The sequence below is a fragment of the Solanum tuberosum genome, unplaced genomic scaffold, assembly GCF_000226075.1.
Source record: "Solanum tuberosum cultivar DM 1-3 516 R44 unplaced genomic scaffold, SolTub_3.0 scf00026, whole genome shotgun sequence".
In the NCBI taxonomy this organism is placed as follows: domain Eukaryota; kingdom Viridiplantae; phylum Streptophyta; class Magnoliopsida; order Solanales; family Solanaceae; genus Solanum; species Solanum tuberosum.
In genome coordinates this window covers 537,226-559,960 of record NW_006238952.1, presented here as the reverse complement: position 1 = coordinate 559,960, position 22,735 = coordinate 537,226, and the positions used below count along the sequence as shown (strand labels likewise).

At 36.0% G+C, this 22,735-nt stretch overlaps 6 protein-coding genes across 6 annotated transcripts; 2 read left to right on the top strand and 4 right to left on the bottom strand.

Annotated features, from left to right (window-relative positions):
• The first annotated feature begins 230 nt into the window (after positions 1-230).
• LOC102583146 (calcineurin subunit B) lies at positions 231-4,209 on the top strand. Its single transcript, XM_006341336.2, has 7 exons — positions 231-460; positions 565-655; positions 739-863; positions 1,013-1,109; positions 1,578-1,687; positions 3,394-3,468; positions 3,952-4,209. The coding sequence occupies exons 2-7, from the start codon at positions 586-588 to the stop codon at positions 4,000-4,002; spliced, it is 528 nt and encodes a 175-aa protein (XP_006341398.1). The 5' UTR covers positions 231-460; positions 565-585; the 3' UTR covers positions 4,003-4,209.
• Positions 4,210-4,428: 219 nt separating this feature from the next.
• On the top strand, positions 4,429-5,601 carry LOC107059560 (uncharacterized). Its single transcript, XM_015306175.1, has 2 exons — positions 4,429-5,240; positions 5,331-5,601. Exons 1-2 carry the CDS (start codon positions 4,953-4,955, stop codon positions 5,469-5,471), a joined length of 429 nt encoding a protein of 142 aa, XP_015161661.1. The 5' UTR covers positions 4,429-4,952; the 3' UTR covers positions 5,472-5,601.
• Positions 5,602-6,042: 441 nt separating this feature from the next.
• LOC107059569 (major allergen Pru ar 1-like) lies at positions 6,043-6,617 on the bottom strand. The gene is made up of 2 exons (XM_015306250.1): positions 6,437-6,617; positions 6,043-6,341 (listed from the first exon to the last, which is right to left on the bottom strand). The coding sequence occupies exons 1-2, from the start codon at positions 6,615-6,617 to the stop codon at positions 6,043-6,045; spliced, it is 480 nt and encodes a 159-aa protein (XP_015161736.1).
• A 1,908-nt stretch (positions 6,618-8,525) lies between these two features.
• LOC102582808 (major allergen Pru ar 1-like) lies at positions 8,526-9,195 on the bottom strand. The gene is made up of 2 exons (XM_006341335.2): positions 9,015-9,195; positions 8,526-8,921 (listed from the first exon to the last, which is right to left on the bottom strand). The coding sequence occupies exons 1-2, from the start codon at positions 9,193-9,195 to the stop codon at positions 8,623-8,625; spliced, it is 480 nt and encodes a 159-aa protein (XP_006341397.1). The 3' UTR covers positions 8,526-8,622.
• Positions 9,196-9,802: 607 nt separating this feature from the next.
• On the bottom strand, positions 9,803-12,830 carry LOC102582464 (DEAD-box ATP-dependent RNA helicase 35). The gene is made up of 3 exons (XM_006341334.2): positions 12,719-12,830; positions 11,549-12,450; positions 9,803-10,891 (listed from the first exon to the last, which is right to left on the bottom strand). The coding sequence occupies exons 1-3, from the start codon at positions 12,719-12,721 to the stop codon at positions 10,027-10,029; spliced, it is 1,770 nt and encodes a 589-aa protein (XP_006341396.1). The 5' UTR covers positions 12,722-12,830; the 3' UTR covers positions 9,803-10,026.
• Positions 12,831-13,267: 437 nt separating this feature from the next.
• Positions 13,268-21,303, bottom strand: LOC102582142 (COBW domain-containing protein 1). The gene is made up of 10 exons (XM_006341333.2): positions 20,884-21,303; positions 20,245-20,310; positions 19,831-20,011; positions 19,432-19,628; positions 18,964-19,014; positions 18,787-18,878; positions 17,260-17,384; positions 15,937-16,031; positions 15,703-15,807; positions 13,268-13,555 (listed from the first exon to the last, which is right to left on the bottom strand). The coding sequence occupies exons 1-10, from the start codon at positions 21,196-21,198 to the stop codon at positions 13,418-13,420; spliced, it is 1,365 nt and encodes a 454-aa protein (XP_006341395.1). The 5' UTR covers positions 21,199-21,303; the 3' UTR covers positions 13,268-13,417.
• Between the last annotated feature and the right edge of the window lie 1,432 nt (positions 21,304-22,735).

Genomic DNA, 22,735 nt, shown 5'->3' with positions numbered 1-22,735 from the left:
ATATGCCTAACTTGTTTAAGCTTTTACACATTTATTAGCTCAGTCTATTTCATTTCACTAGAAATCTCGCTCAAATTGATAAAAATATTTATCAAAAGGACATTTTTTTATTGACATAACGATAAAAAATCACTTTGAAATATTTTTTTACATCTCAATTTAGTTATTCTCTTCTGGTCTGGAGAACCAATAGAAAGACCACCTGACCATAAATGCAGTAATAAATAATACTGCTGCCAGATCAGGAATCTTTAAGAGGGGTGATAAGTTTGATAGGCAGACATCAAATTCCCCGTCACGCAGTACTGTACAGCCAAACTAGGTCGCTATTAGTTTCTTGTTGATGACATAGTTTGCTCAATCCTAGAGCTAGATTCACACACTCCGCCACTATAAAATTTATTACTCCCCTTCGTCGTGGTTGCCTTTATCGTTCGCCCGTCTCTCTTCGGAACTTGAGGTAATCCCCATTTCATTCTTTACAAATCGTATGTGGGTTTCTGATTTCTGATGAAAAATCTGATTTTGCTTAATGGGTTTCTCTTAATTTGATGGGATTTGTAGTTTTGCTGCTGAGATTTGACCATGGGTAATGCTTCTTCGATGTTGACTCAATATGATATTGAGGATGTCCAAGACCACTGCGATCATCTCTGTAATTTTTTCTTACTCATCTATTGTCTTCTTCTTATTCATATTTCTTGCACAGCTTACTAATTGGGATTTTTAAAAATCCAGTTGCACAGCAGGAAATTGTGTCACTGTATCAGAGGTTTTGCCAACTTGATCGGAATTCAAAGGGTTTTATATCAGCTGATGAGTTTCTCTCTGTGCCAGAGTTCGCAATGAATCCACTCTCTCAGGTGTGCTTATAATTTTTTGTTTTGCTCTTAACTATTAGATTTGTGCAAGCTGACCCCGGGCTCCACTGTTATGAAAAATAATTGCTATTTTTTTTGTGTCTTGTTGGTCTGTTCTGTGTTCAATAATAATGGGAAATACATCTTTACAGAGATTGCTTAAGATGGTGGATGGCTTGAACTTCAAGGACTTTGTGGCATTTTTATCAACTTTCAGTGCTAAAGCTAGCGTGGCACAGAAAATTGAACGTACGTTGTTAAATCTTTAGATGTGTTGTATCTTTGCAACTTAAGGAAAAACATGTTGTGTAGGAGGAGGACTGTGCTAAAATTTTTTTACACTTGGTGACATCTTAGACATACTACTATCCCTGATAGCTGTTCTGTAGTTTTAAGCAGATTTCTATAAGATTCTCTTCCTATTGTTATTTGGTAAACTGTGCATTTGCTACTGTGGTAACAGAAGATCCATCAGTGCCATTGAATGATTTTGTTTTAGTCTTTCTAGGATTAGGGGACTTATAGTAGAAGGTCTAGAGGTGGTGGTAACATACCAGTCATATTGAAGAAGGGCTCTTATAGCAATAATTATTCAGATTCTTTTATTACTGAAATGTTGAAACAAGAGATTTGTTATTTACTTAATACTACAATTTTTTACCAACTTTTGCCCCTTTTTAGTACTTACCGATTTCGTCACCTACCATGTTGTTTTAGTTATCTTCAAAGTATATGATTCTGATTGCAACGGGAAGGTGACTTTTGATGACATAATGGAAGTGCTTCGGGATTTAACTGGATCATTCATTTCTGACAAGCAAAGAGAGGTATGTTACATCTATTATCCTTTTCACTCCTTTTCTTTTTTGATACTGAGTTTTATTCACAAAAACAGAATTAAGAAAGTTCTCCATTTGTACAAGATGTATAAATAGTATCCTAATTCTATTGGGATCAAAATAATCAGGGCGTCATGCGGAAACTAACAATTGCAAATCTTGACGACGATAAATAAGAGACAAAGAAAAGTATATTAGAAGAAACATATTATTTTGATATGGTTTAAACCAATTAGCCTACACATATGAGAAATTAACATAAAAGAAATTATATAAACTATTGGAGAGAAAATCTCTCCCTAAGCAACACTCTTATAATGACTATATTGTGGATGCTATTGTGTTATTGTGGGAAAGACTGATCTTCAATTTATAGAAGTTAAACTTTTCCTCCAAGAATTCCACCAAGAAAACCTTTTTGAATGAAACACAAATTTCTTAGAATTCAGATTTAGGACATTCAGGGCAAACCCTAATAAATCCAACGTAGAAAGATTCTGTAAAGTTACAAAAGTGTGTCAAAATCATTTACCTTGTTCATATTTCACCAAAGCGATGGAGATTGTACATCTTGATCAAGATGAGTGTTCCTGTAAAAGATTTGTAGCTCCTTAAAGAGGAGTTTGGATATACACTAGACTTCATCAACTTCACTCATGGTATGTATCATGTGTTGAAGTAGCATAATACTCTATAAATTTTAATTATTCTATTTGAGGTTGTAAGTGCGTTATAATCTTTAATATCTTAACTACGATAGTTTGCTTGTGCTCGTTTTATTTAAAGGACCATAACTAATAAATAACTCTGCCAAAAGAGTAACCCAAGAAGTTTATAAAACACGTCAAAAGTGTAAACTGAGAATATCAGTCTGGGCATTTTAATAGTACATGTGCCACTGTTTTACTTGTCTGTCTTCTTTGAAACCTTTTCTCACTTTACTTGTGGTTCCGTAGAATCTTGTGTACACATATGTTTTGATTTAAAGGTCAAAATTGCAGTGTTCTAATGTAAGGCTCTCAAATGTAGTTAGTGGAGTCATGAACTGATACTTTACATAGATTTGACGTTGGTTCTAGCTCATGATGGGCCAGCTTTTCTTTCGAGAACTTGTGGCACTTCCTTCTTTAGTAGCTTCTGAGTTGTAGTCTTGCTCTTTTCCTTTATAGTATTGTTTATCTAGGTCGGAATGGAGGAGGAAAATGACAAGAAGGCTGGCCATATGTGATAGAGAAGTTCAATAATTCACGTCTGCAAATAAAGTATCGTGCTTGTGATTGAGAAATTCTGAAGGTGGTTATTTGCCATTATCTGTTCAAAAAGGACCATTAGAGGAATTTTTTAAAGAATAAATGAGCATAGTCATCAATTCACATATTAATATTCAAACTTTGGATGTATTTGGGTACATGACTTACCATTATATCATTGGTTGGTTTAGTTCCTCATGATTTGCTAGACATTTTTTGCTGATACATTGCTGCATTCACATGCACTGTAATTTTGAGTATTTTCTTTGCATCTTTTAAATCAGCCAGGCTCTATCCTCGAGTAAAGAACATTTTACTTTCTGAATCTCATGTGATTTTGTAGCTTCCTGCCTTATGCAGACATGGTTTATCAGTTGCCACTTCATGTAGCTTTTGAATAATGAATATGATGAGTTCGTCGTCTGCGTTTGATCTGGATTGCAGGAAGTGTTGAGCCAGGTCTTGCACGAGGCTGGTTATACAAGAGACTCATTACTGCTGTTGAATGACTTCATTAAGGTTAATTCATATTTTCTGGACCGAGAATAAAAAAATTTAAGTGGTTTTTATTAACTAATGTTTTGTGGGGAGATAGGTCCTTTTTTTGGGTGGGGTGGGGAAGCCTGTTAATAAGAAAGAAGATTAGATGTCACAATTAAGAAATGGCGTCCTTCCTCAGAAGCATTCTAATGTAGTGAAGTTTTTAAAAGATTCACATTGAGAGACACTGTAATGGTGCAAGGCAAGGCAAGGCCCTTGTCACAATGGATATGCTTCTGATGCTATTTCGTTTTATTAAAGTAAAACATGCAGTTATGGAGCCACTATCATTTAGATTCGTTTTATAAATTGCTTTTGTTAGATCGGTGAACTTGTCATGATAACTTGAAGCGGGTTGGGAAGATAAACTGTATGATTGTATTTGCTCAAGCTATCTTTCTCGTTTTAGTGCTCATATTCTCTCTCCTTATTGCTTTGTACTTGTGTTGGCTTATGTTTCAGATCATGGACCACCCTGGTTTGAAGATGGAGGTTGAAGTACCAATTGACTAGTTACACCTGCATTTACTACAATTCAGATGTCTCTGTGTACACGTCTTGTTGAATTCGTGCACCCTGCAATCTCCTGCTGTCTTTTTTTTCCGTTACTCTCTTTCTATTTCCTCTCCCCTTGTTGGCGCAGGGTCAGAAACAGAGAAACCACCGTGTAATTAAAGATAAAAACTCAGTTTATTCAAAAAGATCTAGAATATGCTATAATATCTCATGTCTCACGATCTGTGTATTTTTTCGAAGATGTTTCGAGCAGAGTTCTCCTTGATTGAACCTAGTGTGGTGCATCTTGAGCTAGTCGAGTGAAGTGCATACTGTTCTTGAACAAGTTAACATACACATAATTCCTGTCAAATTGTCTTTCACTTAAAAATATTTGTACTGAAATGCAGAACATGAGATTTGTAATTCATACTTGGTTTTGATATGCTTTAGTTGAGCTGATGGCTTATCAGAAATAACCTATCTTGATTCACTAGGTAGGGATAAGGTTGAGTACACATCACTCTTATTAGATTCACTTGTGGGGTTACACTGTTGTAGAAGTAACGCAGAATGAATGAGTATATCACACTCTCAGCTTGAGCTCAATAAATAAGACTCAGATCCCAATAATGCACACAGGCTCAGGAACTGTCAATTGTTAGAACTACGGCCCAATGAAAGAATGGGTGATTAATTTGAACAAATCATTCTAAAAATTGCCAAAAATAGAATGAGTTACTGCTAATTAAAGCTACTGCCATTCATTGATGCCTTCTGAATTCTGATTATATGCATCCAAAATTTGCCTCTTTCTTTGAATGGGAGAAATCTGACCCTCCTAATTTCAGCTTCAAGACAAATCCTTTTCGTTTACCGGTTTTCTACCGTGCAATTATCAGTTAATATTATATGCTAGAAATTTTGAAAATTGAATAAATTGAAGCCGAAAGAATCTATCCGCCAATATGCTTACAAGGCCAGCCAGCATGTCATCAGGCCACAAGGGAAAATCCATCGCGTACTCGCATCACTTGGCTGAAAGTTCATCAAGGAATTTTTATGCAGAAGAAGCTAATTACAGCAATAAGGAGCTTGTGCATGCTGAACAAGTTAAACTACTTGATAAGAGATTGAGAGTTCTTGAAGATGAAGCAGAGATTCTCAAGGTAGTTTTTTTGGAAGGTGTGGAAGAAAGAAGAAAGTTAGTAAATGAAGTTCAAAACGAATTTCAGGCTGCCTTCGGATACCCGAAGGTATTAATAAGATATTGTTTGATGCTGCAATTAAAGTTGCTTGTTTCTATTGATCTGCAGTTTGTTGCCTAATGTTCTTTTCCTGTACAGCGTCAACGACATGGACTCCTGCAAATTCTACGTGAAGAATCAAATCCAGCAGTTGTCATCAGAAAACTGAGAGCTTCAGATGCTACTGAATGTGTATCTGAATTCTCAGGTAGATGGTTCCGCCTGTTTGTGAAGATTTGATGGCCTGGAAGCTGCATTTTCTCCTCATGTGTGGTGCTGATTTCATTTTATTCAGATACCAAACACCGCTTCTTAGGTGGCGGTGATATTTGAAACTCAAGACTTTTTGTATGATTTGTTGCCATGTTGAACTGTGTGACTGTCTCGTCTAAAAAGTTTTAACTATTAGAGATATCACACTTTAATTTATCTACTGAATTATATTATGTCTCAACAATTTTATCATCTGAAGTTATATATACTTTCACTAGAAGCCTGCTGTTATGCATTACATAATCTGCAAATTAAGAAGAAGCTAGTGTTGTAGCTAGTTTCTACATTCTCAATGTAAGGATTCTCACTTCGTTTAGTCATCAACCATTACTCATCTCTTTCAACTTTCCAAGCAAATGTGAAATGACAAATGAAAATGAAACTGGCACAGAAGAAATTTTTTAGTTAATCAATACTTTTAACCATGAAAACAGCCGACAACATTATTGCACACCAGAAGGTACTTATTTCTCCACAAACATGAAAGACAAACTTAGGACTCATAGAGAAAACAACTATCCCATAACATAGCAACCCTCTAAGCATAGGCTTCAGGATTCTGAAGGAGATAGGCTTCTACAGCTTTGAACATCGCCAAAACCTTCTCTTTGCCTGCCTTGATTTCCTCTTCCTTGAGCTTGAAATCTCCCACAGTATAGTATGAGCTAGTCACCTTAGAGATGGAACCACCATCTGTTGACTGCTCAAATTTCACATCATAAGTTATCTTCTCAAGGTTGTCTACCAGTCCACCACCTTCGATCAATGTGTACTTATATGTGTATGTATCCTCATTAAGCTCATCAACACGATACTTTATGGACTTAAAATTTCCACCTATACATGCACAAAAAGAATTAATTAAGATAAACCTTGAGTACTAATCAGAATACTTTGCACAAAACATAAAAGAATAATATTGGTGATTGTACCGTCAGGAAAATTGATAGTCTTGATGCTTCCAGCGCCTCCATCACCTTGAACTTCAATGCTTTTAATTGCTTGTGGCATCAACTTTGGGATCAAGTTATGAGAATCAACAATGGAGGCCTTGAATATTCTTTTTGGGGGAAGTGGAGAAGTGTTCTCCTCAGTGAAAGTGGTGACAGCCATAATGTTTTGATTCTGAGATGAAAATTAATTGAGTGGGATTTTTGTAGGGGGAGAGCACTTGTTTGATACCAAAGGAAGGGGATTTAAGAGTTTATATAGGTTCAAGTCCATGAATTATATAATCTTGTAATCACTTTCATGGCAGGCCAAATATATGCTTTTGCTTGTCCATATGCATTGGTTTTGCTATAGCTTAAGGATATGTTTGTCTGGTGCTTAGATGCTCTTTATTGGTTTTACTTATTCAATATATTTGGTATACATGAACTAGGAAATGGTCATCCAATTTATAAGGAATTTTGCCTTTGGCTTGTCTTTTAAGGTTTTTTCCCCTCATTTATAGGGTATGCCTAATTCTACTACATTTTTATCAAGTGAAAACAAAAAAATAGTTTGTATTGTACTGCCTAATGTCTTGACAAATCAGGATTTGGTCATGAGAGGATGATTGCCTCAATACATAATTGTTTCTTCTGACAGAATAATCATCATTTCTTAGGCATGGACAATCAAGGAAGTTCAAATGCAGTAGAAATCCAGTTTAGGGCAATAGTCTACGATTTTCACAATCCTCAACTCTATTAATATGATTCAAAGTGAGGATGAATATCGATAATATAAAATCGACGTACACGTCTGTGTAAAGTTAAGATCCCAAGATACATCTGGGATTCTGGAGTAAAAAGTATCCAAAACAGTTCAAGAAACAACTTTAAATTTAACCATGGATATTACATTTTACATTGAGAAACCTATTAGTAGTAACTATCATCAAGATACAAAGAGAAGAGGATACATTTAGCAAGGGAATTAAAGTTCTCCACGATAACCGAAGTAGTCTCTCCTTGAAATGGCTATCTGCACGCTCTTTTGGTGCTGTAGCTTGGGGATGTCACGGATACAATGACCAAGCCCACCGCAATATACACAATCCTTTACTCCACTTGCATTCATGATTGCGTCAAGGTAGTTCAGGCTGCATTCAGATAACCAAAGGTATTAATAAGATAAATCTTATTGCTGCAATTACTGTTGCTTGTTTCTATTGAACTGCAGTTTGTTGCCTGATGTTGTTATATATATACTTGTGTTATTTTCCTGTACAGGTCAAGGACATCGACTCCCATAATTTCTGTTGTGAATAATCATATCCAGCAGTTGTCAGCAGAGAACTGAGAGTTTCAGAGGCTGTTTTCCAGGATGCTACTCGATGTGAATGTGAATGTGAATTTTCACATCAATGATTCCATCTGTCTGAGAAGATTCGATGGCCTGGAGGCTGCAATTTACTAACACGTGAAAATATCATTTTTGCTCCTTAGGTGGGGAGCCACAAAGGACTATCTAAATTGATTTGTTTCTGCCGATAAGCCTCAATTGCATCATAGGAATTCGAAAAAGAAAAGGTTCTTTTTTATACTTATAGTAACTACTGTCTTCTTTTTTTATTTTGATAGTGAGATTTGAAACTCGAGACTTTGTCTTTAGAATTGTGTGACTGTCTCATCTAAAAAGTTGAACTATTACAGAGACCACACTTATCTTCTTAATTATATTATGTCTCAACAATTTCATTATCCGAAGTCATATGTACTTTGACTAGACGCGTTATTGTCACTGTTACTAGAGTGATCATTTTCATATTTCCACTTCTTTTTTTTTGGACTCATTTAAGGAATAAGCTGTTATGCATTACAGAATCTGAAAAAAAGAAGCTATTGTTGTAGCTAGTTTATACATTCTCAATGTAAGGATTCTGAATTCAATTAGTCATCAACCATTACTCAATCTCTTTCAACTTTCCGAGCAAATGTGCAATGACACATGAAAAAGAAGACTGGTACAGCAAAAAAAAAACTTAAGATTATCACTACTTCAAACATAAAAAACAGCAAAACAACATTATTGCACACCAGAAGATACTTATTGCTTCCACAAACATGAAAGACAAACTTAGGACTCAGAGAGAAAACAACCATCCCATATCATAGCAACCCTCTAACTTCTAAGCATATGCTTCAGGATTCTGAAGGAGATAGGCTTCTACAGCTTTGAACATCGCCAAAACCTTCTCTTTGCCTGCCTTGATTTCCTCTTCCTTGAGCTTGAAATCTCCCACAGTATAGTATGAGCTAGTCACCTTAGAGATGGAACCACCATCTGCTGACTGCTCAAACTTCACGTCATAAGTTATCTTCTCAAGGTTGTCTACCAGTCCATCACCTTCGATCAATGTGTACTTGTATGTGTATGCCTCCTCGTTAAGCTCATCAACGCGATACTTTATGGACTTAAAATTTCCACCTACACACACAAAAATAAGAGTTATCATTGTCTTCAGAAATGTTGTCTACTAAGCAATTGCACAAAAATAGAAGAGTGATATGATGATTGTACCGTCAGGGAAATTGATGGTCTTGATGCTTCCAGCACCTCCATCACCTTGAACTTCAATGCTTTTGATAGCTTGTGGCATCAACTTTGGGATCAAGTTATGAGAATCAACAATGGAGGCCTTGAATATTCTTTTGGGTGGGAGTGGAGAAGTGTTTTCCTCAGTGAAGGTGGTGACAGCCATATTGTTTCGATTCTGAGAAGAAAAAAAGAGTAGTATTTCTTGTAGGGGGAGAGCACTTGTTTGATGAAAAAAAGAAGAGGGATATCAGAGTTTATATAGGTTCAAGTCCATGTATTATATAATCTTGGAGTCATTTTCATGGCTGGCCAAGTATATGCTTTTGCTTGTCCATATGCATTGGTTTCCAGTGTTTGTAAAATTACTATAGCTTAAGGATATGTTTGTTTTGTGCTTAAATGCTCTTTGTTGGATTTAGTTATTCAATATATTGGTATACATGAACTACGAAATGGTCATCCAATTTATTAGATTTGTTGCCTTTGGCTTGTCTTTAAGGTCTCTATTTTTATTTTATTCTCTCTTTTTATGGGGTACGCCTGATTCTACTACATTTTTATCAAGTGAAAACAGAAAAGAGATTCATATTTTGTTGTACTATCAAGTCCCTTGATAGATCAGGATTTGGTCATGAGATGATGATTGCATCAATACATAATTGTTTCTTTCTGGTAGAATGATCATCAATTTCTTAGTCATGCACAACCAAGAAAGTTCAGCCTACCTATGGAAATAGTCCACAAGTTTTTACAATCCTCAACTCTTGTAATATGATCCAAAGTGAACATAAATATTGATCACATAAAATAGACGTTCACAATCTGTCTAACGTTAAGATACATCTGGGATTCTGGAGCAAAAAGTTAAACATCCAAGACTGTTCAAGAAACAAATTTTAAATTAACCATGAATATTACATTTTACATTGAGAAACCTATCAGTAGTAACAACCATCAAGCTACAAAGAGATGGAAGATATATGTGGCAAGGGAATTAAATTTCTCCACGATAACCTCCAGAACCGAAGTAGTCTCTCCTTGAATTGGCTATCTGCACGCTCTTTTGGTGCTCTAGCTTGGGGCAGTCACGGATACGATGACCAAGCCCACCACAATATGCACAACCCTTTACTCCACTTGCATTCGTGATTGCCTCAACGTCGTCCATAGGGTCATTTAGCTCTGCAAGGACAGGAGGGATCCTTTGTTTTGCTTCTTGTAACAAGTGTTTCAGATCAAGGAGAGTTGTTTCGCTTTGATTCTTGTTGATAAAGGTTGTGGCGATTCCTGTTTTTCCACATCTTCCTGTTCGTCCAATCCGATGCACGTAGTTTTCAATTTCGGCAGGCATATCATAGTTAATTACGTGCTGAATCTCAGGAAAATCCAACCCCTTAGAGGCAACATCGGTGGCAACTAGAACATCTTTCTTGCCTGATTTGAATGTTGCAATTGCATACTCTCTATCCTCTTGATCCTTGCCTCCATGAATAGCCACAGCTTCAACTCCTTTTAAGAGAAGATATTCTTGGATATCATCCACATCAGCCTTGTTCTCACAGAAAACCAGAACCGGCGGTGGAGTCTTTTGCAAGCACTCGAGAAGGTAAACAATCTTGGCTTCCTGCTTTACATACTCCACTTCCTGAATCACATCAAGGTTAGCTGCTCCAGCCCTCCCCACATTCACAGTTATTGGTTTAACTAATGCACTTCGTGCAAAATTCTGGATCTTCGTGGGCATTGTAGCAGAAAATAGAAGAGTTTGTCTTTGAGCTTTGAAATGATCAAACACCTCCCTAATATCATCTTCAAAACCGAGATCGACCAATCTATCTGCTTCATCCAGTGTCAAGTATCTGCAAAGAACCAGCAGTACGGTAGGCACAACAAACTTGGCAGATATACATTGTAAAACAGTAATGAAAAAGAAACAAATCAACTAACGGGATTAGTAATATACAGACATATACAATTTTTAAGTGCATGACTCGAATTAGCATTTAGCAGTTGCTCAGTAATTTCCACTGTTTAAAATTGATTTTGGCTGAAAAATGAGGTACCCATGTTGTAAACAAAGCACTCCCAAAAACAGTTTTCCATCTATATATGTATGTGAACTCTCGAAGGCACGGGGTAGACATAAACAGTACCACATATTATGTGGAACAGCAAACCAGCAGGAAAGAAGCAAGACCTGACAACTGATGATAAGGACAGGCAACCCCAAATACTTGATTGATCAGAAGTTAGGTACAAGTAAATGAATCGTTCTATGCAACACAAACTCTCTAGACCATACAAGCCCAGATGAACACGTTATATCCAAAGCATAGAAACACACTGGATGAACAGCTGAAGAATAATCAAAACGTTTTTCCTGATTTGTATGGTCTTGAGAGTTTGTGTTACATAGAATGGTTCATTTAGGCCTATACATAGAAAAACAAGACAACAACCAAATAGATATCACAAAATACTACCTCGATAATGGATCTACAAGATTAGGTCTTTACCTGCAATTGTCAAGGTTCATTTTCTTCTTTGCTAACATATCTTTGAGCCTTCCAGGTGTGGCAACAACAATGTGCACTCCCTTCTTGACAACATCAATTTGGGACTTCATATCCACTCCACCAATACATAGCAAAGGCCTCAATTCAGGGTAACCATACTCCTTGAGCGGTTCTAAAAATTGTTCTATAACTTCATACGTCTGTCTTGCAAGCTCTCTAGATGGACAAACAATCAAACCGAGAGGCCCTTCCCCAGGAGCAATAGGCATCATAATCTCTTCCTGCAAAGCCACCATGATAAGTGGCAAAACAAAAACCAATGTTTTTCCAGAGCCTGTAAAAGCTATACCTATCATATCCCGACCTGATAAAATAACAGGAAGGCCCTGCACTTGGATTGGCGTCGGCTGAATAATCCCCTTCGCTTTAAGTTTCTTCAATATGGGTTCAGGGAACCTCATTTCCTTGAAATTCTTTATTGGTGGAGGAATATCTTCGCCATCCACAATAATATGCCACTGCTTCCGAATGGCATCACAGGCTTTCTTTGACATCCGTCTAAGGGCTAATGGTGGCTTCCAACCGGTTAACAAAGGCTCTGTATAAGTAATACCTTTAGCTAATTCGCGAACAGACATTAGCGTCTTCCGATCAGATAAATGCTCAATCATCTCCTTCTCTTGCAAGACTACTTGTTCAGTAGGACTAATTTCAGGTTGCTCTTTCTTCAGCTGGGTGGCCATCACAAGCAAACTCGGCTTAGCCTCAACAAGCTTCGATTTTTCCTCTTCCTCTTCCAAGACAGAAGAGTTTCCCTTCCTCTGAAGGATCTTTTGAGCCTCAATCGCTCGGCGCTTTGCAACTGGTACATATTCAACATAATTATCCTCATCCTCCATCTCCTGCAACAAGAAGGATGGTGTGTTAAGACAGTTGTAGTTGAGCTTGAATCTTATTCAACACTCTAAAACGGAAATCAATTTCTAACTCAGTGACATTGTCCATGAAATAAAGGACCCAAAAACTGTGCACAACAATCAACAAAGCTAATAGCGAATAAAGTGAATAAATCTTTAGAAAAACCTAGTGAAACGCTTCAAACAGTAGAATCAATAACAGAATCGTAAAAGATAAACTTGGAACTGAAAGAGAAATGAGGAAGACGCATACCATATTTACGGGGTCTGCGTACTCTATGGAGATAAATTGCAGACACTAATTCCTGGTTGTGTAATTGCAGAGTTCACAGCAGTAATTCCCGGCGACGAGCAGCCGCTGCGGTGTTCCTAAATTGCGGGACAATAATAGGAGCCCATCTTATTGTGGTTTGGGCTCGGTCTGGCCCAAAACTTCGACCCGACGGAATGGGAACGTTACCGTTTATTTTCCGTTTGTGAAAATTTATTACATTAGCAATTGTAACACTACTTAATCATCCATAATTAATGTCAAACTTATATTGTTATTTAATTTTTGAGGATAATATAGTTCTAAAGATAATCTAAATATCATCAATTTTAAAAAAAAATGCATATTTTTATTAATTAAAGGTTAAATATATTACAAGAACCAAAATCAGAATTCAGCAATGGTTAATCATTAAAATCCGGTTCAAAATTTTTCTCCAAAGCAAAACAAAGATTAATGGAAAACAATTATTACGCGTAACTTACGACTGAAGCTATGAAAACATAATATATTTGTTATTTTATCATTTTACAGAGACGCTACGCTGAAAAGGGTACATAACAGAAAGAATTCATTTGTATTCTCAATGCTTAAATTTCCTGTCTCCCTTGATCAATTAACAGTAACACTCACATTATTTGTCATCAACCTCTTACAGAATAGCAAACCAGAATCTGGTATTTATGTTAAACAGGCTTTGAAGCCCTCCTCTAATTCCTTAGCATCTAAGTTCTTCCCTATAAATACTATCTTGTTTGTTCTTGGTTCATCCGACTTCCATGGCCGATCTGGAGAACCTTGAAATATGTCATGGACTCCCTGTTACTCCAAAAAAGGTAAAGACACGTTAGCAACTTGACAGAATATACTCGTCCAAAATTGAATGAGGCTGCAACTCACACCAGTAACTAGAAAAACTTTAGAACGGATCAATTATAGCATTGTTCCTGAGCTTTACCAAAAGAGTTTTTGTCATGATAAAATGTATCCTCATACTACGGTAGCATGATCATGCCACCCGTAGTCTATTTAAGGAGCACAACTACTCATTCTGAGGGTAAAATTTTGCAGCAGGAGATGGATACACCAAAGGTTTCTGCACTTGGTATAAACTCTTGTGGAAGCCCATAGTATGAGTGGCCAAGTTGGTATGGACTTCCAAACTTAAACAAGAAAGGTCCACGGCGAAACAGTCCCATCTTTCATATCACCACTTAGTGTAAGGTATAGATAACAAGGTAATTTTTATAAAAACTTAAAACTAATTAAATAGGGACCATTTTATAAGGACTTATCTAAGGATCCTTTGGTGCTTAGTTCACTATTTAAGTAAGGACCCTGATGATGACGAAGCAATTAATTTTATTCCAACACTTGGACTGATTTTTTTATTTTTTATTTTTAAAAGGACCATTCTCAAGCTATCTAAACACCCTTGGGTTTAGGTCACTACTTATATAAGAGGTTCATTTGATAGAATTCAATAATTCCATTCTATAGTAATCAGTTCCAGCGATGAATATGTGGATATTAGTTGGAAAAAGTGATTTTCTCATGTAGATGGTGCAAAAGATGGCCTTTGAGAGTAAGATGTACCTCATGCTCTGAACTTACTAGAATATCAGAACCAAACCATCAGTTTCCTGAAGTTGCTAATTACTCAAATAGGGTCAATATAAATGAGATGTGAATGGCAAATTTTTGCCACCAGGTCATAATTGAAACGCTTGGGTTAGGCCAATACAAGAACTACAGCCCAACCTAGCTTAAGGCTAAAGCTGTGAACTACACCCCCTTGAGAGCCCTCCATTTGACCAGCATACTCCCTTTTGATCTCCCCCATACCTTCATATCAAAGTTGGGAATGATTGACTTTCGGATTAAAATAATAGCAACATAATGGCAGTACTCCTAAGTAAAAAGGGAAGTGTGCATGGCAAAGAGGCAGTCAGGTGGTTGCCCCCTTCCATTTGGTCCTTCTCCAGTACGTGAATGAGGTCTTAATTTGGGCACTCTGAACAGGTTGCAATAAGTCATTTGTCAAATACTTAGAGCAATTAAAATTCATCAGCATATTGCCTGTTTGCAATTGATGATGGTCGTATTATATAAGTACCATGGTGTGGTCTAATGATCAATATAAATAATTGATGATAGGCACCAAAGGTGTGGCCATGATGTGAATTGCAAGTTTTACCCATGGTGATGGGCACCTTGGTCCCAACCCCATCAGGCTAAAAGACCTAGTTCATGTCTTCTCATCTGACTAAGTCTTGGTGGACAAAGTTACCAGCTCCTATATTGGTGGAATGATGCAGGTACCCACTAAAATATTTCCGGTGAGGACTTGGCTCCCTAAAACTGTACCTGAACTACCTCACACACCTCTTCTAAGATCCTGAAGGGCCTTCTTATAAACTAGAAAAAAACTAATTTACAAGGCAAAATATCATATTATAAAACCCCTCAAGAGTAACTCAGTCTATAAGGAAAAGGCCAAGTAAAGAAACCCTTCGGGGTGGCCCAGTGATTTGGGCTTGGGATTTCCATGTTAGAGGTCTCAAGTTCGAAATACCTTGCCAGCGAAACCAAGGGGTTTGCCTTTTGGGTCGAGCTCGTCGCACCGGGCTTGCCTAGTGCGGGTTACCTCTCCTATGTGGTTTGCAAGCTATTGCATAGGAGCGGGGGTTTTACCCTGTGCGCACCTAAAGGGTAGCGGTTGCGGGTTTCCCTTGTCATAAAAAAAAAAAACCAAGTAAAGAAGAAGCAGATATGCCGTACTCTTCTTATTGTCCTACTGATGGAATGCTTAATTCACATCCACATTTTGTTTTATCGGATAGAAGTGAAATTCACATCCGCATTACATTCAAATGTTTTAGACACGTAAAGGGATTATGTAGTAGCAGTAATCACATTATAACTAATCAGTACGAAAAGTAGCACTGTGCAAAGAATTTAATAACCTGAAAGACAAATCTCTCATCCATTCCCTCAACAGATAAAAGACCCTTCATCCGATATATGTCATCGCTTCGTTCCATCAGCAACGTTCCCAACCACATATTAGCCTGAAATACGGAATTACAACTCCACAGTTTATTAATGCAACTAGCATTTTTGTCCATATTTACAACTTATACACAATATCTTAGTGGATGAAATATTTATAGAAAAAATAGAAAGACTGCAATGCCAACCTTCTCAAGATCCAAGGTCCCTTCACAAACTATGCTGACAGAAGAAACACCAGGGTCATGAGTATGATCGTGAGAATGGTGATGATCATGATGCTCTGCAATAGATTTGACACATCATACTAACCAAATAGCAGAAAGCAACAATACTCTTGAGGTTGAGGCAAATGTTCAAGATTCAATTATATGCACTAAAAACAGAACTGGTTTTTGAGAAATAAGGTCACAATACACTAGTACATCACAAGTGGAGCCAAAGAAAGAAACACAGAAGACAAAATTTTGCATGAGGATTATGGACAAACAAAAAAGGGAACTGGAAATTAAAAAATAAAATATATGGGTCGCTGGATTTGGGGATTAGAAGGTTGAGATGCTAACAGTAATAAAGTAGATTGGTCAATAGAAACAAAAAGAAAATGCCAAAATTAGGAATTCGAAAGAATAAGAATAAAAGGACCTAATGCTATAAATGAAGCAACACATTCACGAAGAAATTACAACTCGACTCATTGATTTATTAAACGACCGAGCTCAAGTTCAACCTACAGCTTGACTCAGCTTGTTTAGTGTTCACAAAGAGCAACCCCCCACCCCACCCAAAAGAACAAGTCCCTTTTTACATTTTTTCTTTAAATAGAAAACAGGTAAAAAAACCTTTGATGAAGTAAATGTTATTAAAGGAATCAAGAAGATGCAAATTAGTTACAAAAGTAGAAGCAAAAATAGTTTGGTCTGCCAGCTCTAGTGCATAAAACAGGTGATCATGCTCCAGTCAGTGTCTTCAATCATCCAACCCTAAGGTATTCAATAGGAAAATGGTCATTGCAATATTCTCTTGTATTCAGTTTTCTCTTAAAGTAAATATGGATCATAAACAGGCTCATGAACAAGCTCAATGTTAAAATAGTTTCAAAATGAATGCAAGCTCGTGCTTGTAGAAATTTATTCAAGCCGAAGTCAAACTTGATCTTGACTTGTATATAATTGGATCAAGATTGACTAAGCTCGTATAAATTGTCTAACCAAGTTCAAATTTCCAGAACTAGGATTGAGTAGACTCTTTAACAATCCTGCTTGTGATGCTTGGTAAGAAGTTCTATACGTAAAAAAGTTAATAGCTCCAACCATTAGATCGGCATACTCATAGCATTACGACTAAAGAGAAGTCCTGTAAAGTACCAAACAGACTGCTGAAATGATTTCTTTAAAAGAAGGAGAAATAGTTCTTTGAAAAAGTGCACCAACTGATTTTGGTGTAGCATTTTTCTGACATTAGCTGCTACAATGGCTAGTATAGAAGTTCAAACATTAAATAACACTTACCATGCTTGTGATCATGTTCATGGTCATGGTCATGGTCATGGTCATGGTGGTGGTGGTGATCATGATCATGATCATGGCCAGTATGGTCTTCCTTAGAACCTTCAGCGCCAACCGAACTCTCAATTCTACATGTATGTAACAAAATAAAGTAAGCAATAGTCCAGTAACATAAGGACTTGATGAAGCAAAATCGATCTAAGAAAAAAAGGACATCTATTAAATGATTACAAGTATATCTGACGAATAACAGTGCTTTCAGCAGTACAATTTACTATAGTAAAAAGGACCTTCAAAAGAGTTAAATCAATTATCATTAGCTGAAGAAATTCATCAAGACCTTGATTAAAACATCAGTGGGTTATGAAACAAAAGCCTATATAACTGATATTGCTCTTTGTAAATGTTTTTATTCACAAAAAAAGATCATATTCAAATAATATATTCCACAATTCAGCACCTAAGGGTGTGGCCTAGTAGTCAATGAAATGGGTTGAAAACAATGAGGTCTCAAGTTGAAATCTCAGTAGAGACAAAAATACCATGTGATTTCATCCCATTAGTCCAAGTCTTGAGGGGCAGAGTTACTTGATACATGGTGGTGGGAGGTGGCAGGTATTTTGTGGAATTAGTCGAGGTGTGCACAAGTTGGCTCAACGGTTATCAAAAAATCCCAAGGTTCGAAACTCGGTGGATATTGAGTCCACACCTCTACCCTTCTCCACTTAAACATTAGGCTATTGTTTGCCGCACGATTCGAACTTGTTACGTGCGCCTAGTCCACATATCACAAGTTGTGTTCTTACCACCAGACCAAAGCCCTGGGGTCTCTCCCTTTATATCTCTACTTCAAAAATTTCCCTCCCTTCTCCCTAGGACATTTCCTCTGCTGCCAGCCCCCAAGGGATTAACTAGTGCAGGTTTACTGATTCCCCAAGACCTCCTTTCCAAGGAAACTGACAATAAAATACTGATCTGGTTTCAGAATGAGTTTGGCATCTGATATACTTCATAATGTTTGGAAATATACTGGGAACTTGACAAATTTTGAATACCTTTCTTTCTGGGGAAAAGCACGAGTGTCAGTTTAACATACTATTAATGAACTTGACCAATGATTTACTTTCTTTTTTGTGAATAAGAACTTGACCAGTTATTAACAGTAGTTATTAGTATGACATATATGCTATTTTTCACAAAATGCAAGACACAACACTAGACATGCACACTTAAAAATGTCCTCAAAGAAATCATCGGCTTGATGCTAACTAAGCCAGTGGATTCTACATGTTAGGAAATCAACTAGGTAAAGACAGTGGATTCTACATGTTAGGATATCAACTAGGAAAAGCAAGAATCTTAGTGCTTTTTCTGTAAGAAAAAATTACCAATGGGAGCTAAAAGATATTACTAAGGAAGTTGAAGCATGATAATACCTTCTACAGGCATGGCGCAGAAAAGAAGAAGGAACAATATAAGCACATGAGATTTACAGATAAGTATACACATCAAAAAGGGAAGAAGTCGAACCTTTCCAAATCAAAGCCTCCAATCCCTAGGACATAGTCCAAATCGACCTTTCCAAACTGTGTCTTCTTCAAATGAGCCATACTATTTATGTTCTGTTATTCACCATTAGAGCTTAGTGAGTAACTCTAAGATTGACAGCTAAATATTATGTCAAATGAAAATCAGCAAAATACTAACCTTAATTCGCTGAATCAACGAAGAAACTTCAGAATCACCAACAAGATCAGTCTGGCAAGGATATGAAAAACATTTGTCAGATTACAGTGAGATGGATGTCCAAGCTTAATCTAAAATTCCATACAGAAAACTCAATTACTCAATCTATATCTCAGGTAACCTCCACTTGCAGATAAAAATCTCTCAACCATATCACATCCACAAGGAAGCAAAATTTTGTGGAGCACACTGATTTAACAAAAAACACTTGACAGGAAGCAGCATTAACAGATATATCCTCTGCCTTTTAATTTTGTTTGGTTAGCAATGATTTTTTTTTTTGAGATCCTGAAATAGTAATATATGTTGATCTGGGATAATTTCTGTCTCTGGCAACTCTAGAGCATCGAATGCTATTATGGAAAAGAGTACCTTACAGGACGATTAGTATTTGAGATGGAATCCATCACTACATAGAGAGACATGTACCTTGTTTATTATAATACGGTCAGCATATGCTATTTGCTCGACTGCTTCATTGACTACACCTTTAGGCTTAGTCTCATCCAAGTGAAAACCAACATGTTTAGAATCAACCAATGTAACAACACCATCCAACTTAACATCGTTGAAAACCTGATCCTCCGCGTAGAAAGTTTGAATAATTGGTGCAGGATTTGCCAATCCTGCAAAATCAACACAAGAGAGGCAACATTGGTATCAAATGAAGCGAGACTTTTTGGCTTAGTTATGTAAGAACGCACAAAGATAGAAGCAAACAGATAATCAAATGCCTGAAGTAGACAGCGAGAAATCCTGGATCCTCAACTTCAAAAAATGCACTAGAACAATTTCAGTCCAGAACAATGTGTCTCGTCAGTTGCTTACCTGTAGTTTCTATGACAATATGGTCAAATTTCCCTTTCTTTCTGCTGACCAACTCTGCAATCATTCTAACTAGATCACCCCTGACAGTGCAACAGAGACACCCGTTGTTAAGCATCATAATCTCCTCCGCCCCAGCAGCTTTTGCAGCAACCAAAGAACCATCAATATCCACTTCACCGTACTGCATGATATATGATAGACATAATAATTCAGATTTCAGACAATCACCACCTACTGTTATGCAATAAGCTAAAATGACAAGATTATTGTAGAAACCACCTTGGGAGGGGAAAGATAAAATAATATGTTACACATTGATTGGAAACAAGCATACACTACGCCTAAAATCTTATCAACACATGAGAAATAAATAAGCACTGTAATATTAAGATTTTATCCAATCCATTTACATACCTCATTCTCTATAACAGCAATGCGCATGCCATGATCCGCAGTCAATATGTGATTTAATAAGGTAGTCTGCAACATCAGATTTGTATTAGATAATTGCAAAAACTTTAAGCTATGTCCACTTTAGCACAAAACAAATGTTAAATAATCTAACTATGTGTTTCATTGACAGCTAAATTTCCCTTCTCACTAACACGCCCGGAAAGTTATAGCATCAAATTCGGTTGCTTTTGAAGGCTTGTCATTTGAGGTCCAGATAAAAGTCTCAGACCAACTGAAAGTGTTTCTAATAACTGGAAAAAAAAAAACCTCTTTCCCAAAATCTTCCAATGAAAAGCAATCCTAGGGAAGCAATACTAATGAAAATGGAAGCCAGGATACATGGATTTCACATGGTAGAGAGGAAAAAAGGAAAAACTTGTTTCGCAATTGAAACCCCAAAAACAGCCAACGACGGTAAATATTGAAGCTTCCTATTTCCTCATTAGTCTATTACTGATATTAGTATCATTAAATAGAATGAACTATTAATTGACCAACATTGACAAGAAATTTAAGCAGTATGGGGTAAAAACAAGAATATCAAGAAGTACTAAAGAAAAACCAAGAATATCAAGAAGTAGTAAAAAAAAAAAAGCATACTTTCCCAGAACCCAAGAAACCAGTGATAATGGTAGCTGGAATTCGATTATCTTGAGGAATCTTGGTTAAGATATCAGAGTCCTCGCTTTGTGGGGCGGAAGTAGATGTAGCAGAAACAGTAAATCGGCGAGAGAATCTGTTTGGTTTTGAAGAATTATTGATTGCAAAACTAATTCTTGAAGACGAACTAGTCGATAAACTGAACCTCTGACATTTGCTTGTTTTCCACAAAGTTGGAAGACCACGGAAGTGTGGGGTCTGACGCTTGGCCAGTCCCATAAAGGTAGTGGCTATGTCTATAGACAAAGAAGCCATGGCTGAGAGTAAGCGTTCTTGGTCTTTGGGGGTAGGAGTTAAGCAAGATATTATGCGTATGGAATAGAGAAAGGGGTTTATCTGATACTACTACTATATAGAGGGTTTTGCCCGGCCCTCAAAAATAAGTGAATCCACTATTTAAAATTTTAACCATAAACACTAATTTAATCTTGAAAAATAACCACTAATTTATTTATTTTTTAAAATGATCCACTAATATGTTCCTTTTTAAACCCCAACAAAAAAAATATTTTCAAAAGGAAAAAAATTGATCTACTTCAATCTTTGTTGAAATGTTAGATATTGAATAATTAATATTCAGTCATAATAATTCTTATAATTTTGTCATATAAAATCCAATTTTCAATTTGATAGAATCATTTTATCACATGTTTTTAATATTACTTTTCGATTTCAATAACATATTTTTTATTATGCGTATATAAATATTATAATCTACTATCATATTGTTCTTTTAAAACGGTGCTAATACGTATTTATTGGGTAAACTTTTAGCATGCCTCGTAAAACAAACGAAAATAAGATTAGTGGAATCATTCATGCTTATGCTTGTGAAAAGAAATTAGAAGTGAGTACGAAAAAAAAAGTGAGTTTAAGATTACTATTTACTAAAAAAATTATTAGTACCACATAAATTGAGAAAGAAGAAATAACCTTTATTATTTGAAAATTGCGTAAAAGATATTACAAATCATACAACAATAATTAGCAATTTAGAATGTTAAAAAACATATAAAAAAATTTACCATAGTTAACAATAATTAAAAATTTAAACTATTTTAAATTAATATTAAAGTTTGATTAACTCTTTAATTTTGTTTTTGTCACATAAATTAAAACAAAAAATGATACATATTGGGCCCGTGCTAGCACGGGCTCCGATGTCTAGTATTTTATTTTATATCTCAATATATATGATCATCAACTTGTGAATTTTGTTCTAAAAAAATAACGAACTTGTTTTGATTGTTTTTCGAGGAAAAATAGTTAAATTGTCTTTTTCATTTTATTTTTTTGCAAAACATTTAAAAGTTTCTTGCTCGGATGGAAAACAAGATTTACAGAACAAAAAAATCTATATATATAATAACGGAGAAACATAGATAAGGTGATGTGATACATCTGTTTTCATTTGCATTTATTTCTTTCTTCTTGTTTGGCATTATTTCTTATTTAAATTAATTATTGTATCATAAACGTAAATTATTTAATTTGTCACAAATAAATATTTTATTAATAGAAGAACATTTACTACAAAAACTCTTCACATTCTTTTTATTATCCATGACTTACACCTCTTTAATTTTTATTTTTAATAATATTTGTGGCTCCCATAATTTTCATGTTCATAACTTCTTAACTTTAATTTGTAAGTTTATGATGTCTTGTGGTATTCCTCTATTCTGTCTATATAAATTTGTATTTTGTTCATGAAGATTCACATTTAAGATTATCTTTTCTCTTGTAAATCATATTGATTTGTGAATAAACTACTAACATGTAACAAAAAAGA

Excerpts from the sequence above, each read along its gene's own strand:
- LOC102583146 (XM_006341336.2), top strand. The coding sequence starts at position 586 with ATGGGTAATGCTTCTTCGATGTTGACTCAATATGATATTGAGGATGTC. Across the intron at positions 1,110-1,577 it reads CGTGGCACAGAAAATTGAAC|TTATCTTCAAAGTATATGAT; the intron begins GTACGTTGTTAA and ends ATGTTGTTTTAG. Across the intron at positions 3,469-3,951 it reads TGTTGAATGACTTCATTAAG|ATCATGGACCACCCTGGTTT; the intron begins GTTAATTCATAT and ends CTTATGTTTCAG.
- LOC107059560 (XM_015306175.1), top strand. The coding sequence starts at position 4,953 with ATGCTTACAAGGCCAGCCAGCATGTCATCAGGCCACAAGGGAAAATCC. Across the intron at positions 5,241-5,330 it reads CTGCCTTCGGATACCCGAAG|CGTCAACGACATGGACTCCT; the intron begins GTATTAATAAGA and ends TTTCCTGTACAG.
- LOC107059569 (XM_015306250.1), bottom strand. The coding sequence starts at position 6,617 with ATGGCTGTCACCACTTTCACTGAGGAGAACACTTCTCCACTTCCCCCA. Across the intron at positions 6,342-6,436 it reads GACTATCAATTTTCCTGACG|GTGGAAATTTTAAGTCCATA; the intron begins GTACAATCACCA and ends GTGCATGTATAG.
- LOC102582808 (XM_006341335.2), bottom strand. The coding sequence starts at position 9,195 with ATGGCTGTCACCACCTTCACTGAGGAAAACACTTCTCCACTCCCACCC. Across the intron at positions 8,922-9,014 it reads GACCATCAATTTCCCTGACG|GTGGAAATTTTAAGTCCATA; the intron begins GTACAATCATCA and ends TTGTGTGTGTAG.
- LOC102582464 (XM_006341334.2), bottom strand. Across the intron at positions 10,892-11,548 it reads ATGAACCTTGACAATTGCAG|ATACTTGACACTGGATGAAG; the intron begins GTAAAGACCTAA and ends GGTTCTTTGCAG.
- LOC102582142 (XM_006341333.2), bottom strand. The coding sequence starts at position 21,198 with ATGGCTTCTTTGTCTATAGACATAGCCACTACCTTTATGGGACTGGCC. Across the intron at positions 19,015-19,431 it reads ACCGTATTATAATAAACAAG|ACTGATCTTGTTGGTGATTC; the intron begins GTACATGTCTCT and ends TATCCTTGCCAG. Across the intron at positions 15,808-15,936 it reads GGACCTTGGATCTTGAGAAG|GCTAATATGTGGTTGGGAAC; the intron begins GTTGGCATTGCA and ends TCCGTATTTCAG.